At 39.2% G+C, this 15,503-nt stretch overlaps 2 protein-coding genes and 1 pseudogene across 2 annotated transcripts in view; 1 reads left to right on the top strand and 2 right to left on the bottom strand.

Moving 5' to 3' along the window:
- LOC113669106 (uncharacterized) overlaps positions 1-7,951 on the bottom strand; it is a 388,759-nt gene extending 380,808 nt beyond the window's left edge. Inside the window, exons 1-2 of the mRNA XM_089185219.1 lie at positions 6,228-7,951; positions 4,209-4,739 (exon numbers count right to left, since the gene is read on the bottom strand). Of these exons, the coding sequence (XP_089041345.1) occupies positions 4,209-4,739; positions 6,228-7,470 (1,774 nt within the window). The 5' untranslated portion in view covers positions 7,471-7,951. The remainder of the gene's footprint in view (positions 1-4,208; positions 4,740-6,227) is intronic.
- Positions 7,952-8,241: 290 nt separating this feature from the next.
- Positions 8,242-10,513, top strand: LOC149039309 (uncharacterized; annotated as a pseudogene).
- Positions 10,514-13,720: 3,207 nt separating this feature from the next.
- The window catches only part of LOC113683867 (coiled-coil domain-containing protein 33), a 21,026-nt gene continuing 19,243 nt past the window's right edge, over positions 13,721-15,503 (bottom strand). The window contains exons 28-29 of the mRNA XM_089185241.1: positions 15,222-15,299; positions 13,721-14,699 (exon numbers count right to left, since the gene is read on the bottom strand). Coding sequence (XP_089041367.1) covers positions 14,613-14,699; positions 15,222-15,299 — 165 coding nt within the window. The 3' untranslated portion in view covers positions 13,721-14,612. The remainder of the gene's footprint in view (positions 14,700-15,221; positions 15,300-15,503) is intronic.

Consider the following 15,503-nt stretch of genomic DNA (forward strand, 5'->3'; position numbering starts at 1 on the left):
TTTCTGCCTCTTTTTACAACTTGAAGATCACATCACCATTTTTCTATTGGAAATTCAGCTCTCTTTTTGCGATTCTTTTCATTATATTTTAGATTCCTTAGCCTATTCTTTTCCTGCTTTTTCCTCCTCCACTCTTTGATCCTCGCAAGCTTTTCTTCCTTTTCGTTAATCATACCTCTTGTCAAGCGCACTTGAAGTGATATTTACGGATGGCTAAATCTCAGAAAAATTATTGAGCTTGAAGACTCCCGACATAGCGCTTTTGGTGGCATTTGTGGCAAGACTCCGTTCTCGATATGGCGTCAACATGGTAAAAAGCATAGCGACTTGGTCAAAAGTGAATATTTTGGCCGTTTCTAAAGATATGGACCAGAAAACTTGGAAATGACAAGAGAAACTTATGAGCATTGAAGTGTAATCGATTTCGAAACCCGACTTTGCTGTGTTTGAAGTATAGTAGCAAAGGAGCAGGTAAGTTGATGAAAAATATTATTGCGTAATCAGGTTTTACAAAACATTAGCGACTGTTTTACACTGATATTTCTCCGTTTATAGTCAATCCTTTAGACTGATTTTTTGCTATTTTAGAACACCAAGTATGAGCATTTGGTTAATGTGTTTTTGTTCCCACAGGATTCCAGTTCAGTCATTCTGCAGACAACAACTTGGTGTACTTCCAAATTCTGAAACCCAGCATTACACAAAGGATACTTAAGAATGATAAATCTTTTCTATGTGTTTTAATAAACTTGAAATGTCAAAGTTTTGCTCAAATGTAGTGTTTATTGTGTGTTATCATTAGGTGTAATTTGTTTGCTCAAACGAGCTTTCTTTCAGTGAAAAATGTATTTAAAAAATTTTACCACTGAGATTATGTTACGCGTTACAACCAAAATTGGCTCCATTTCATCTTTCACGGGTATTTTCTCAAAGACAGCAATGTGGTTTTCTGATTTTTTGCTTTTACTATAATCAATAAGAACAACTTTATCTGTAAGCAAAGATTTGGCTTCAATAAAAATGTAAAACAGAAGAAATCATTGAAAGTTTGCAGTCAACCCCCTATGGGCATGGTGATTGTGCTACTCATCATAGTATTTTTTCATTCACCTTTCATACTTTGAAGTTTCATACGTAGCTCTTCTAGTTCTTCTTCAGGATCAGAGGTGTAAGATCCATGAAGAGGCAGCATGCCTAAAAACAAAGTTGTACTGAGAATTAGCATTTCTAGCATTACATTTATGTATTTTACATTATTTACAGCAATATTAGTATTCAAGGTGTTACTTTCATTTGAGAGATGATAACACGGCAAACCAACAAGTCATGTGACCATCTCTATATAGTGCATGAAATTTATCCTAGATACAAAATTTAGGGAAAACTAAATTGGGTTTTAATTTCTTTCAAATTAATCTTTTTTATGAAGAACTGAGAGTATTTCAAATAATTGTCAGGTTAGTTTTACCCTAAAGACCCTTACAACCTTAAACGTTTAATCCCAAAAGCACACTTTTTTACACTTGACATAATAACTGAACACAAGGGACATATTCATTATAGATATTAATTCAAACTGAGCTTCCTGTTCACCTTTCCTTCCCTCTGCTTTTCCTATAAGTTCTTTTCCATGACCAGTGGTGGGTTTTACAGTGAAGAGTGAAGTAGCTAAGAACAAAAAGTACAGGGAGAGATCAGCATTCAAAGCCTCTCTTCAGATGCACTGTAAGTTGTTCCCCATAAGTTGTACTCTTAAAATAATACTAACACCACATTACTGCATTGAGATAATTCTTCAAAGCTTTGTCAAATAATAAATTGTTATTACTGTTCACAACAACTTCCCATAATAACTTAATACGTCTTTTAATTTTGTTTTCACCTTTCAGTTTCTCTGTCTCAACAATCTTTGTCTTCTGTTTCCATTTTTTCAGCTCTTCTTGTTTTTGTGGACTTTCACTGATTGAACTTATGGAGTGGAATTCAGAAGATGAGGCACCTAAAATCAGATTTAAAAGAAAACAAATAATGAGGCAACCACTAAATACTGACATTCAAAACCATACAACACACCTCAAATCATTTTTATAAAAACCCCACATAAAAATACAGGTAACATTTTCTTTTTATAGCTCCTCCAACTAAAATCTTGCCAATTTTTATTTCAGCTTTTTTTATTTTATTTATATTTGGAGCCAAAGATAAACACAGCCAGACAGAAAGGAAATTTCTTGAAAACAAATCACTTCTAGCTGCAGATCGTCATTGTATACATAGTCAGCATGAGCTTAGTCATGAAACAATTGGTTCTACCTTGGTCAAAACCTGGAGCCCCTTTACACCTCTGTTAACCCTATGGTACACCATGTTGAATGAGTGATGCATTGTGTTTTAATCATTTCAAAACATTTTTCTTTCTTTCAACTGACCTCTGAGTGCATCCTTCTTGAGAAAGTACAGTTTGTATGCATCATACTCTTCTATGTCCATTGTTGTTTTCAGCTTCAGTTCTGCCAGGTTAAGTTCCTTCAAGATCTCTTCAGTTACAAAACAATCTCGTACCATCTTATCCAAAAGGCCACAAGAGTAATCTTCCCATAATTCCTCCAAGCTCGAGAGAGAATCACACTTTACTGTTATCACCAACCTTTCCATAGAAACACCTGTAATGAAGACCTTCATTTCTTGTAAGTATTCCTTAAACTCATTGTGTTCATCCCTGCTCTGTGCTGGTGTAGTATTAAGGTAATTCATGGCAATTAAGCACAAGACTTTCCTTTTGAGTGGTTGGGGATCTTCTAAATCTGCATCAGAATGTCTTTTTCTCTTTGTGCCTGAAGCTGTGGATGCCTTCTGATATCCTGTTGGCTCCAAAGCTAAAACTGAAGCTGTATTGTAAGCATCTTGATCTGCACGTTTCATATGTTCCACATCAACTTTGATGTTTAATTTCCGATCTGTTGATTTGGAGCAAAGTGTCCAAGTTAAAATTGTACTTCAGCTACACTTGAAACCATTAAAATCACATTAAACTTCAAACATATTGGATAATAGACTGCTTGAAGGTCATCGATAGGGCTTCTATACCAGTGTTCCTTCTCCTAAAACCTGAAATCGCACACCAATCTTCCAATTAAATAGTACCCAGTACACAAAATTTTTGTAACATGACAAATTTCATACGTGTATTTGCAAGACGGAAGAAAGTGGGAAAAAGTTAATGGTGACTGAAAGGGAACTATTACTGCTAGTTTATCCATATCAAAACATTTACAGAAAAAAATCTTGCAATCTAGCATGCATGCAATGATAGCATGTTACCTACATGTACCTGCCTTTAGTCTTTTACAAAAGGTTTCTGTATTTCCACATACAGTGTCAAGGTAAAAAATGGAGAGATTAACATTCACAGCTTCTCTTCAAATGTTTAGTTCCCATAAGTGGAACTGTGTACAATTATATTAAATTATTGATGCCACATTATTGCACTGAAATTATTCTTCAAAGATTTATCACATAATTGTTATTGCTGTTCACAAAAACTTTCCATAATAAATTAGTACAAGTTTTTAATTTCTTTTTCACCTTCCAATTTTGCCATCTCCACAATCTTTGTCTTCTGTTCACTTTTTTCCCATTGTTCTTTTGTTAGTGGACTTTCACTGGTTGAACTTGTGGAGTGGAATTCAGAGGATAAAGCATCTAAAATCAGATTTACAAGAAGACACACATTTTAAAAGATAAATACACCTCAAACTATCTTTAAAAACACCCAACATGCAAAAACTAGAAAAAATTTTCTTTTATGGTCCCTCCAACAAAATTCTTGCCAATTAACCTTTGATTAATGGATGCAATCAAATAAATTAAGGAAAGATAAGTACAACCCTATAGAGAGGTAATAACGAGCCAGATGTCTTAGTAAGAAAGATAAAAGGTTACTGGGAAGAGATGTTTGAGAAGAATAAAACATCAAATTGAATGTCTTGCAGACAAATTACTTCTTGCATCAGCATGATTTACATACAATAGTCAGCATGAGTTTATTCAGAGACAAGTTCCATCAATCATGATCAAAAACTGCACCCATCCCTTAATGACATGTACCCTACCATACTCCATGTGTTGAAAGACTGATGGATTTCATTCAAAACTCTTTACAAATATTTTATGATAGGACCAGGCCTTGTTACGTTCTTTCTACCAACCTCTAAGAGCATCTTTCTCAAAGAACGCTTTGCATGCATTGTACTCTTCTATGTCTATTGTTGTCTTCAGCCTTAGCTCAACCAGGTTCAGTTCCTTCAAGATCTTTTCAGTGACAAAACAATTCTGAACCACTTCACCAAGACGACCAGATGAGTAATCTGTCCACAACTCCTCCAATATCATTAGAGATTCACACTTCACTGTTATCACCAAACTTCCTACAACAACACCAGTAATGATGAGCTTCATTTTTTGTGTGTATTCCATGAACCTACTGTGCTCTTCAAGGGACTGTGGTGGTGTGGTCTTGAGATAATTTTGCACAATTGATAGAAAGATTTCCTTTTCAAGGGCATTGAGATGCTCTTTCTGTGAATAGGATGCACTTCCAGATGCAGTTGATGTAGCAGATGCCCTAGGCTGCTGAACCCCTTGACATCTGGCAGACTCTGTTGCCAACATGCCAGTCTGCATATTCTGTTCTTCAGGTTTCAAGTCATCCACTGCAACCTTAACATTCACCTTACCACCTGTTAAATTGTAACAGTCAAATTTAATCTTACTATAACAAGGTTTTTTCACCTCTTACCTATTTAACCATTAAAATGTGAGACCAAATAATGGTTGCCAAAGAGACCATGCTCACTGCTGTTCCTCTTGCGGAGAGAAAATCAAAATTACTCGTCTACAGTTAGTTGTCCCAAAAATAGGATTTCATCTAATTTTAATACAAAAAGCACACTGAATTTCTGTTGTGTCTCCAATGGACCCTGGCCAAAGATATATAATTACAATCTTGATTAAGTGAAGATACATTGAACAAGAGAAAAGGATAATAATTCAAAGAGGGCTCCCTGATTGGCTGTTGCCTATCTAGACTGTGCCCTCTGTGTGTGAATTACATGATAAAACGAAGGTTGTTTACAATGAATTGACATGCAATTGGGTTAAGTCCAAGGTAGCTAAAAGCAAATTTTATTTGTAGACAAATTCAAAACATGGGAGAATTGCAAGGAAAGTTCACTATCAATCCCATTTTGTTCTATGTGAATTTCTTTTAGCGGGGTTAGAAAACGCAGTTAGAATACATGATAAAATGCAAGTTGTTTACAGGGAAATGACATGTCATGGAGCAAAGTCTAATGAGGTAAAATGGAATTTGATTGGTGGAGTACAATTCTAGCACATGAAAAATTACCCAATGTTCATGTAGTGCTATTATCGGGTGTGTTCTGATTGCACTTTGAATGCTGTCCTTACTGACAGAAGAAGTCTTTCAGGTAAACAGCCAAAGTCAGCTAATGGCAAATCTTCCAGTTGTCAATTTTCATTCTCAGACTAGAGAAATGCTAACACCAAAGCCACTGAATACACAACTTCTGGTTTTTCTTTAGTATATTAGTTTCCTTCCCTTTCTAGGAAACTTTGAACCTCATTGTCTGCCAGTGATAAGGATTTTTTAAGTGTTTAAGCCACCATAATTTGAGAAAACTCCAACAAACAACTTGTATTGAGAATCATGAAGGCTTTGCCGTTCATTCATCAACCTGACCGAGTGGTGCCAAAGGCAACTGACGTGCAACTGATTGGCTATATCATGTGTTGTTACAGCTTTTCTTAGGGCCAAAAATCCTTGCATAACACAGCAGTTTATGTGACAAATATCCTTATGCAGCAATCTGATTGGTGCAAGATAAATACCCTCATGCAGCACTCTGATTGGTGTGAGATACATACTCATAAGTGGCAATCTGATTAGTGTAAGATACATACCCCTCTATTTAATATAAAAAAAATTCAAGAAGTCAATTCACTTGTGGTACAACCACAAGTCGAGATAAATGTAACAACTCCGGACATACAGGAGCACTTTACTTGTTCTTATGCTTATCTACATGTTCTAGTATTCAGTTTATCTTATGTGGCTCATTCTACACATAAGGTTTAGCTTGCACATGTAGCATGACATTTTAGCAGATGTACTCAAAAAAAAAAGAAAAAATTAAAAGTGGGCTCACCATTTTCAGTTTTCACAACATTTTCAATCAGCCCTTTAAACCTCTCACATTCTGCTTTCCAAGAGTAAACTTTCCTGTAGTTCTCGCGAAGCTTCACAGCATTGGCTTCTCTCTGTTCTGCGCTTTCTTCATACATCTCTCTGATCCTTCGTGCCCATTCATCTTTATCGTCACCTGATCCAACAATGACAGTGTTTCCACCTTCTACTTTTTGCAAAGCCTCAGCTATGCCAGATTCATCAGAAACGAGTACTGGAACACCAGCCGAGATGGCCTCGAGGGCAACAAGCCCAAATCCTTCGGTACGGGATGGCAAAGCAACCAAATCTGACTGATAGAACACCACCTTGAGTTCCTCTTGTTCACTGCAATATCGACGGATGGTTAGTTGGTTGCGGTTGATGCACGTGTTGTCAAGAAACCATTGCTCAACTTTTCGTTGTTCACCGGGAGATGAGCCGACAAATGTCAACTCAAAGTTCTTACCAAGAGAACCAATGGCATTTGCAATTAAATCATAGCCTTTCAGGGAAAGATCCTCGAAAGCAGCTCGGCCAAACATAGACACGTTGAAATTCTTTACTACCGATCTGTCTACAGCCAACTTTGATTCACTGGAAAACTTTCCAAAGATCCCAGGAGTGATAATCTTCACTTCAACATTAAGGAGACGTCTGCTGTACTTCTGTTGTAGACGGGAGCCAACGGTAACAACTGCATCCGCTGCTTTACACAAATCAATTTCCATCTTGTGCTTCTTCTCGTTCTCTTCGATTGTATCTTCTGCAGCCGTAGCAGGTTCTTTATATTTCCCAAGGTCCTCACAATAGACGTGAACAAATTGGATCCATTTACACTTTGTAATCTGTACAAGGGAATACGCAGGACTACCCAGCTTTCGTCCATGGCCTATTACCAGATGTGGCTTTGGGAGCTTTGAGGGTGGAAACTTCAAGCACTCGAGGGGGTCGGCTGAACCAGGAACACTTCGAGCTGTGATTAAATTGACACCATGTTGTTCAGCATCTTCTCTGTCCTGATCATCGCTATTAGAGACATAGCAGTGGATTTTCATGCTACCAGTCGTCGCTTCTGCCAAATTAATGGCAAATTCTCGATTGAAAGTCGATAATCCACCCTTCGAAGATTTCCATTCGTCGCAGAGAAACATGACATCAAGAACCTTCTGCTCTCTCTGCTCCTGGTGGCTACTTGCAGCATTCGCTGCTTCGGAAGACGACATGGTTATTATCGCTACGTTTTCCTTCACCAATAGATAGATCTCAATCCCCTAAACTGCATTCGGCGGAAGTTCCAAAGAACAACCCACGTCTGACTCCATCTTGCTTATTTGATGCATTTGTTTATTACTCGGAAAGATCTAATAGCCTCAAGGCATATGGTCAGAAACACTCCAGAAGACAAATGGTAAACGCCCATGAATAAGGAAGTTGTGCCCACAGATGTAACCCACGATCTGTTCAGCGGTTCAACAGGGCTCCATGTAATTGTGGACGCTTCGAAGCGAGATGTCGGCCAGCCCAGAAACCGTTTCGATATCTTCGGACAAGTGTATTTATGTACTTCTTTTCACACCATGTTAACGATCAATCTCACTTCTCTGCATAAAGAAACTTACAGAAGTTGGCACATCCTCTCATGTCTCTCATAGTCTAAGTATCCGAAGATCCGAGGTAGCCTATCAAATAATTATATCGGATATGCTCAACCATGACGAGCCAGAGCAAACCGGATGTTAAAAAATTCGTGGGGTTTGGTTGCTATGGTGTGACGTCATGATCCGGCTCAGTAGCTATCATCGCTTTCGATTTGTGGTTTCAACAGGGGAGCGTTCGGTGATTACCTTAACACCGTTGTGTACAACCTCCAATGGCGTCAATCCTGTTTATTTTGAGGGGCTGGATTTATCTTTTGACTTTTCTTGAGGTTGAATTTCAGACATTACTCGCAAGAGCGGGAAATTTGTTCTCATTTCGATCAGGTGCTGTGCGGCATGGATGCCTTCGATATTCGAAGAGCAAAATAGCTGCACTCCACGAGCGATTCGAGGGACTGGTATCTCCTGAATTCCAAAATATGCGGCATTCCTGTAGGAAAATTCATGTCGAGTAGCCGTTTGGTGTCAAGCTTTCCAAAAGAATTTAACACAGTGCAACTCTCGAATCTTAAAAATGGCGGGCACTTGGATCGACGACTAGTTCACGAAGAAGAGGTATTCATAGCCTCTTCTTTCGGCGTTGTTTCCGCGATACTTCGGCAAAAACTAAAAGCGGGCGAAGAAGAAAAGTAGAGTTGGTTGGTTGATGGCATCAACAGCCTAAATATTGGCCAAGATAATGAAGATTGCCAAACAGCGACTGACACACGTGACAACAACAAGGACAAAATTCATGACCCTGTACAAACAGTATTTGGAGTCGATTCAAGGTCAGCCATATCCATAGAGGATATCGAGAAGAGTCAAGATGAAAATCTTAAGCTTAAGGCTGAACTTGAAGTTGCGCTTTCCCAGTTAGAGGCCCTTCGAGATGAGGTGAAAAACGGCGGTCAATCGACGCTGAGCTCAGGCACACAGGACCCGGCAAAGGACAACCCGGACAGTACAGTACAAGCGATATGTGGACCTTGATCGGCGATGTTTGCGATAAGTTCCAGGTGCCTCTTGCATCTTTATTCGCCGATCAGGTGGACCAGAATGTTGAAGTGGCTAAAGTGATGAGCGATATCGCAGAACAGCTGCTGAGAAATTAAAAAAGACCCGAAGCAAGCCCTGGAAGCAATTGACTGACTGAGTGTGATAAGGAAAGTAAACAATATTGTTGCACATGAAAAGTAACTAAGGAATGTTACCAAAGAACAATGCACGAGTAAGAAAAGTCTGGTTCACTTTTCATTTTTTCAGCAGATCTACTTGTTCATTATCTGGATTGAAATCATTGCGTTGAAGTCCTGGCATAGTTGTATGCCTGAGTGCTTCTGGGATATATAACATAATAAGTATTTTGGTTCGCACATGGTAAATCGAAGTTCTAGTGAGTGTTATATATCCTCTTTGGTTCACCCAGGTTGAAGTCCTGGTATAATTGTATGCCTGAGTGCTTCTGGGATATATAACATGAGCAGTACTTTTGGTTCGCACATGGTATCGAAGTTCTAGCAAGTGTTATATATCCTCTCTGGTTCACCCAGGTTGAAGTCCTGGCATAATTGTATGCCTGAGTGCTTCTGGGATATATAACATAACAAGTACTTTGGTTCGCACATGGTTTTGAAGTTCTAGCAAGTGTAATATATCCTCTTTGGTTCACCCAGGTTGAAGTCCTGGCATAGTTGTATGCCTGAGTGCTTCTGGGATATATAACATAATAAGTATTTTGGTTCGCACAAGATATTGAAGTTCTAGCAAGTGTTATATATCCTCTTTGGTTCACCCAGGTTGAAGTCCTGGCATAATTGTATGCCTGAGTGCTTCTGGGTTATATAACATAATAAGTACTTTGGTTCGCACATGGTTTTGAAGTTCTAGCAAGTGTTATATATCCTCTTTGGTTCACCCAAGTTGAAGTCCTGGCATAGTTGTATGCCTGAGTGCTTCTGGGATATATAGCATAATAAGTATTTGGTTCGCGTGTGTTGGGTAAGACATGGTTATAGCCAACTTCAATCCTCTGGTTGGCTATCTACCAGCTCATATCCAATGCGTACTCGTGGAATAATTGTTAAGTATTTCTGTTAGATTATGGTATGGGAGAACCTGGAAAGTGATGTCATTCCCTCACGATGCTACCTTTCATTACTATTATCAGAATACCCTTTCCATCATAGCGGCTATTCGGCTATTTTTTTAACGTAAGAATACCCTCTTTGAATGAACAAACAAATAATTGTTCAATAAGTTCCAAATTTATTCATCATCCAATTTTCTTTTTTTTTTGTCGTGGGGGGGGGGGGATCATTTCAAATAATATGGAATTGTAATACGGAAACGTGGTGCCGAAAACAAAAAGCAAAAGGGGGCGAGAACCAATGATTCAAAAAAACAAAAAAAAAACCGTAGCGTACTTATTCAACTTATGTAGTTCGGTCGATTAACACACTCGCAGGCATTCCTACTGATCGATAACGTTACCAAGTGTTTTCACTTCGCGTGTGAAAGCTTGCCTCAGTGGGAACTTTAGCATCATATAGTGGGTGGGAGAGAGCGGGCTTTGGATGTGTCCTATTTCAGTCGTGTACTGGTTGAAATAAAAGAAAATGCAGTATGATAGACGGCTGGCTTTTAAAATATAAAGTGTTGCGACTTCAGCCTGGGAAATTGTTGAATACACTGCGATAATTTCGTACCGTGTAAAACGACCCGAAGTGTATACTGTAAAATTCTGGTTAGATTATCTACCTGCAGACAAAACAATCCGGTTATAGGCCCCCCGATAACCCCGCTTCCCCCCTCTGCTGGATGACAGTGCTAACTGGAAATTTTGCTTTAATATGACTTTAAATTAAAAACGAATTTAGATCAACATTACCATGGCTTGTTTCTAAACGCTTTTCAATCCGCTAAACCTACCCAAAACCCTTTACAAAGTTTTATTATATGGCTGCGATAGCACGCGCGCTCAGATTGGTTAATTAGCGGTCCGTAATCCCCCGGTAAACGCCCACGGGCATAGCAAATTTTTTCCGCCACGGTTTTGGTTTACAAAACCTAGCGAACTTAGTGACTTTCGCTGAAAGGAACTTCGTTAAAAAAGCAAGGAATTGAACAAAAAACGTATCTCTTCTTTAACTATACGTTCTGAAAAACATTTCTTTTCTGAATTTTATTATCCTGACGAAATTGTGACGGAAAATGAAGGCAATGTATAAGTTCACTCTATTTCACGCGCTTTACCTATTTGAAGCCATATTATAAAAAAAAACTTAATAACCTTGTTTGCTAGGGCTTTACTGTAAAATTCCATAATTTCGGGCTGAAATTTTGATTTATGGACCTCGCCCAGAGGCTCGGTTCATAAAGCAAAAATTTCATCCCTCAGTCTGGAATTTTACAGTTAAGCCCTCGCGCCCGGTTATTAAGTAGTTAGTATTAGCCAAGGGCTTATAACCGAAATTTTACAGTATCAAAAATCTAACATGCTGAATTCGCACTACTTCACGGTTTAAACGGCTAAATTTCGCCGTCAAACTCCGCAACGTTCTCATTTTGATCGACATACGCGTTTCGTCTGTAGTCGTAGCGTGAGCGTTGCATGCATTAATCGAAGGCAAAAGTCGTGGCGTCCGGTTCGTCTCTTGTTCATTTCAGGCAGACTTAAAAAAGGGGGAATTTCGCGTGAGTGTTAAAAATGACCCAAAAATGACGAAATCCGAGATTCGTTCAACAAAAAGGGTCTATTATACTCTTTCTTAGTATCGATTTGCTGGCACGTACGTATTTGTCTGGCGGTTTACGGTCCAGAAAATAGAGCGGTTTCAGAAAAGGAGAGCTGACTTGGAAAGTCAGCAAATAAAGTCGGCTCGTCCGCTTTCGCTTTTGTTCCCGGCCTATTGATAAAAATCAAAGAGCCAAAATACGTCATTCACTCCAAACGTGGCATACATTCACTGACACGTTTTTAATTACCAAAATAGAAATTTTAATTATAAACGCACACTCTCGTTTCAGGATTATAACACGCTCGCGCGAAAGTTCGCACTTTCAGCGTAACATAAATGATCAGTAGCAGGGATATTGTTACAATGGAATGTTGCAAGCTGCTGGACGTCAAGCTGAGATCGTGGAGTAAAACTCCTCGATCTCAGCAGGATCCAAAGCTCTTTTTTCGGTTGCTAAGAATATAGTTCCCTGAAAGAACCATTTTGTCGATCGTTGTTCTGTCCTTGGCGTTTTCTTTCATCGTGTTCAGAAATATTCTTTTTAACTTGAATAAAAGCCGAATGCTGGTCTAAAATTTTGTTATTTTCGGAGGGGCCTCGGCTACGCCTCTGCCGCTGTTTTGTTCTCACACATTTTGACGTCATCTTGTCTAATATTGAAGAGAGAAATCTATTTTTTATAATAAAAATGGCCCTAGATCAATGACTGCGCGAGAATTTCAACAGCTTTTTTACAACACGCTATTGAATAGAATATTACACGATCATCGTCTGTTCATTGTAAATTATTCAGAGCTCAGTTGTTCAAATGGCGCATCACACTATCCAACGGATGTGTTAGCAAAACTTACTGCGCTATCTACTTGATGCGGAGGGTATGAAGAGCATGAGGTGTACGAGACTGTAAATAAAAGAAAGATATATGAACCACGCGCCTTTGGTAAAATGAAAGATCAATGGCTTGGACAATTAAGAAACTGTCTGTTAACCCTAGTTAACCAAACTTAGTAGATACACGAAACGCGAATGGACAAGTTTTATCGGAAATGGTACAGCCTAAATGAACAAATCATTGCAGTCAACGACAACGGCTGTCCACAAAGAGGGAAAAATAATTGCGCAACTACTACTACTACTGCTACTGCTACTGCTACTGCTCCTGCTACTGCTACTGCTACTCCTGCTGCTACTGCTACTCCTGCTGCTACTGCTACTCCTGCTGCTACTCCTGCTACTGCTACTCCTACTGCTCCTGCTACTCCTACTACTACTCCTGCTACTCCTACTACTACCGCTACTACTACTGCTACTGCTACTGCTACTACTCCTGCTACTGCTACTGCTACTGCTACTGCTGCTACTCCTACTACTACCGCTACTACTACTGCTACTGCTACTACTCCTGCTACTGCTACTGCTACTGCTCCTGCTACTGCTACTCCTGCTGCTACTGCTACTCCTGCTGCTACTGCTACTCCTGCTGCTACTCCTGCTACTGCTACTGCTACTGCTACTGCTACTCCTGCTACTCCTACTACTACCGCTACTACTACTGCTACTGCTACTGCTACTACTCCTGCTACTGCTACTGCTACTGCTACTGCTACTGCTACTCCTGCTGCTACTGCTACTCCTGCTGCTACTGCTACTCCTGCTGCTACTGCTACTCCTGCTGCTACTGCTACTCCTGCTGCTACTGCTACTCCTGCTGCTACTGCTACTCCTGCTGCTACTGCTACTCCTGCTGCTACTCCTGCTACTGCTACTCCTACTGCTCCTGCTACTCCTACTACTACTCCTGCTACTCCTACTACTACCGCTACTACTACTGCTACTGCTACTGCTACTACTCCTGCTACTGCTACTGCTACTGCTACTGCTACTGCTACTGCTACTTCTACTGCTACTGCTACTGCTACTGCTACTCCTACTGGTGCTGGTGCTGGTGCTGGTGCTGGTGCTGGTGCTACTACTATTACTAATAATAATAATGATAATAGAAATAATAATAATAATAATAAACATATGTATTTTTCTAATCCTTACTTCGTATTCTCAACCCCATCCAATTCTTTAGTTGATGGATAATTACTTGCTTCATCAGATTTTCTTTTTTATTGAACACATTTGAACACTTTGTAGAAAATAACTTAATGAGTTATAAGGAAGAAACTATAACCATGACATCAATCATAATGTTTCAGAGCTGACGTCATGTCACCCTTCTTCAGAGCCTGAAAAATCTTTCAATAAGCGAATTTTGGGAATTCAGTTTTATGAAACATTCCCCGCTACGATGATTATTCCCGACTTCCACGATGGTGAATCGGTTGTTATTAGAGAACTGTAGTGAAGTACACAGATCGTAAATGTATCAACCTTCTAACCCGCCATTTCTTGGATTTAAGGAATTCTTCGTGAGTCCCAAAAAATTCTTGACAAAACAATTCGTATGGTCTTTCGTAAAGACGGCTCAACTAACCTCCTATTCCTATAATTGTGTAAATTAACATCACAGAGGTTTAGCAAATAAGTGATGATGGTCGAATTACAGAGCAATTTTCAATTGAGAGCCGAAAGACATTCGAGATTACTTTTGGTTTTGCTTTACTTCGCTCTGTGATTGGTCAAGAACACTTGCGCTATCCTCTCAACCAATCAGATGCAAAAAACCAATCTTAACTTGGTGACTGGTGTTTTCCCGCTCTTCGGGCAGTTTACTTGTTTTGCCTCGAGCACTCATTGGCTCCTATTTGCGATAGTTTCTTTGATTCTGATTGGTAGTTCTTCTTGCTTTGGTTTTGGATTTAAGACACTCGATTGAAAAGCGCTCTAATCAAGTCGGGGATTACTACCTAGACATAAAAACAAATTCCGAGGAACACTCGACAAAGAATGCATGGTTTAGTCAGGAAAATTAATATTCAGCTGGAGCCCAGTGTCCTCTGATCATGAAATAATCCACTAAGACTGGCTAAGTTCTAAATGCTATCTTCTCTCCAAAGGATCCAGTTTAGGTGACGGTCGTCGCGGACCCAAGTGTCTTGAAGGTGAATTTGGCTTTGGTCCATTATGCTGTGGAATAATGAAAACTCTAAACATCGGTGTGGATTTACAGTTGGTCCTAAAGGTCTGGATTTCATAACGTAAGGTTTTCTACGTAAATCTTTAAAAGTTAATAGTATATAGAGGGGTAACGTTCTCGTCACAAGATCTCGGCCCTGGCTTTTGTAAACTCTTTTCATACACCCCTATACGTATTGTTTACCCAAACAGCCATACTAACTAGACAGAAAAATGCATGAGGTATATGCAACAATAACTTTATTTATCGATCAGCAGAACAAGCCGATCTTCAAGGAAACAAATTTCTTGTGTATTGCCACTTAGTTAAGACAGAACAAAGGCCAGGATAGAAAGTGGGCTCTCATGTTCCAGCTGAGATGAATATGTGTGAGATACTAGCACTATCACGGTCACTCACAACAATACTGAGGCAGTATTCAGACACAAGTTTTTCTCTTATATCTGCAACCACTTAGTTTGAAGTCTCACAAAAGTTACTTGGAGAAAAAGAAGAAGGAAACTAATACAAACCCAGTCCAGAATATCTACAGAAGTGGACGAATTTTTGTATCCTGTTCTCTGAGCGACTTGACTTTCGTTTAATTTCATCTGCGTAAATAAAACACAAAGCTACTCAAACAACACATCATCACTGACTTCTCCTTTCCATTTCGGAAGGAACATCGGCAAAACTGATACTATCCATAGTAATTTTAAAACAATATACGCCTCGGAAAGAAAATAGATAGGTAACTTTAAATGTTGATAGATATAGAGAACCACGACTTGGTGGACCAAAAGATTTCTTAGACC

Source organism: Pocillopora damicornis, chromosome 10 (genome assembly GCF_964200805.1).
Source record: "Pocillopora damicornis chromosome 10, jaPocDami1.2, whole genome shotgun sequence".
Lineage (NCBI taxonomy): Eukaryota > Metazoa > Cnidaria > Anthozoa > Scleractinia > Pocilloporidae > Pocillopora > Pocillopora damicornis.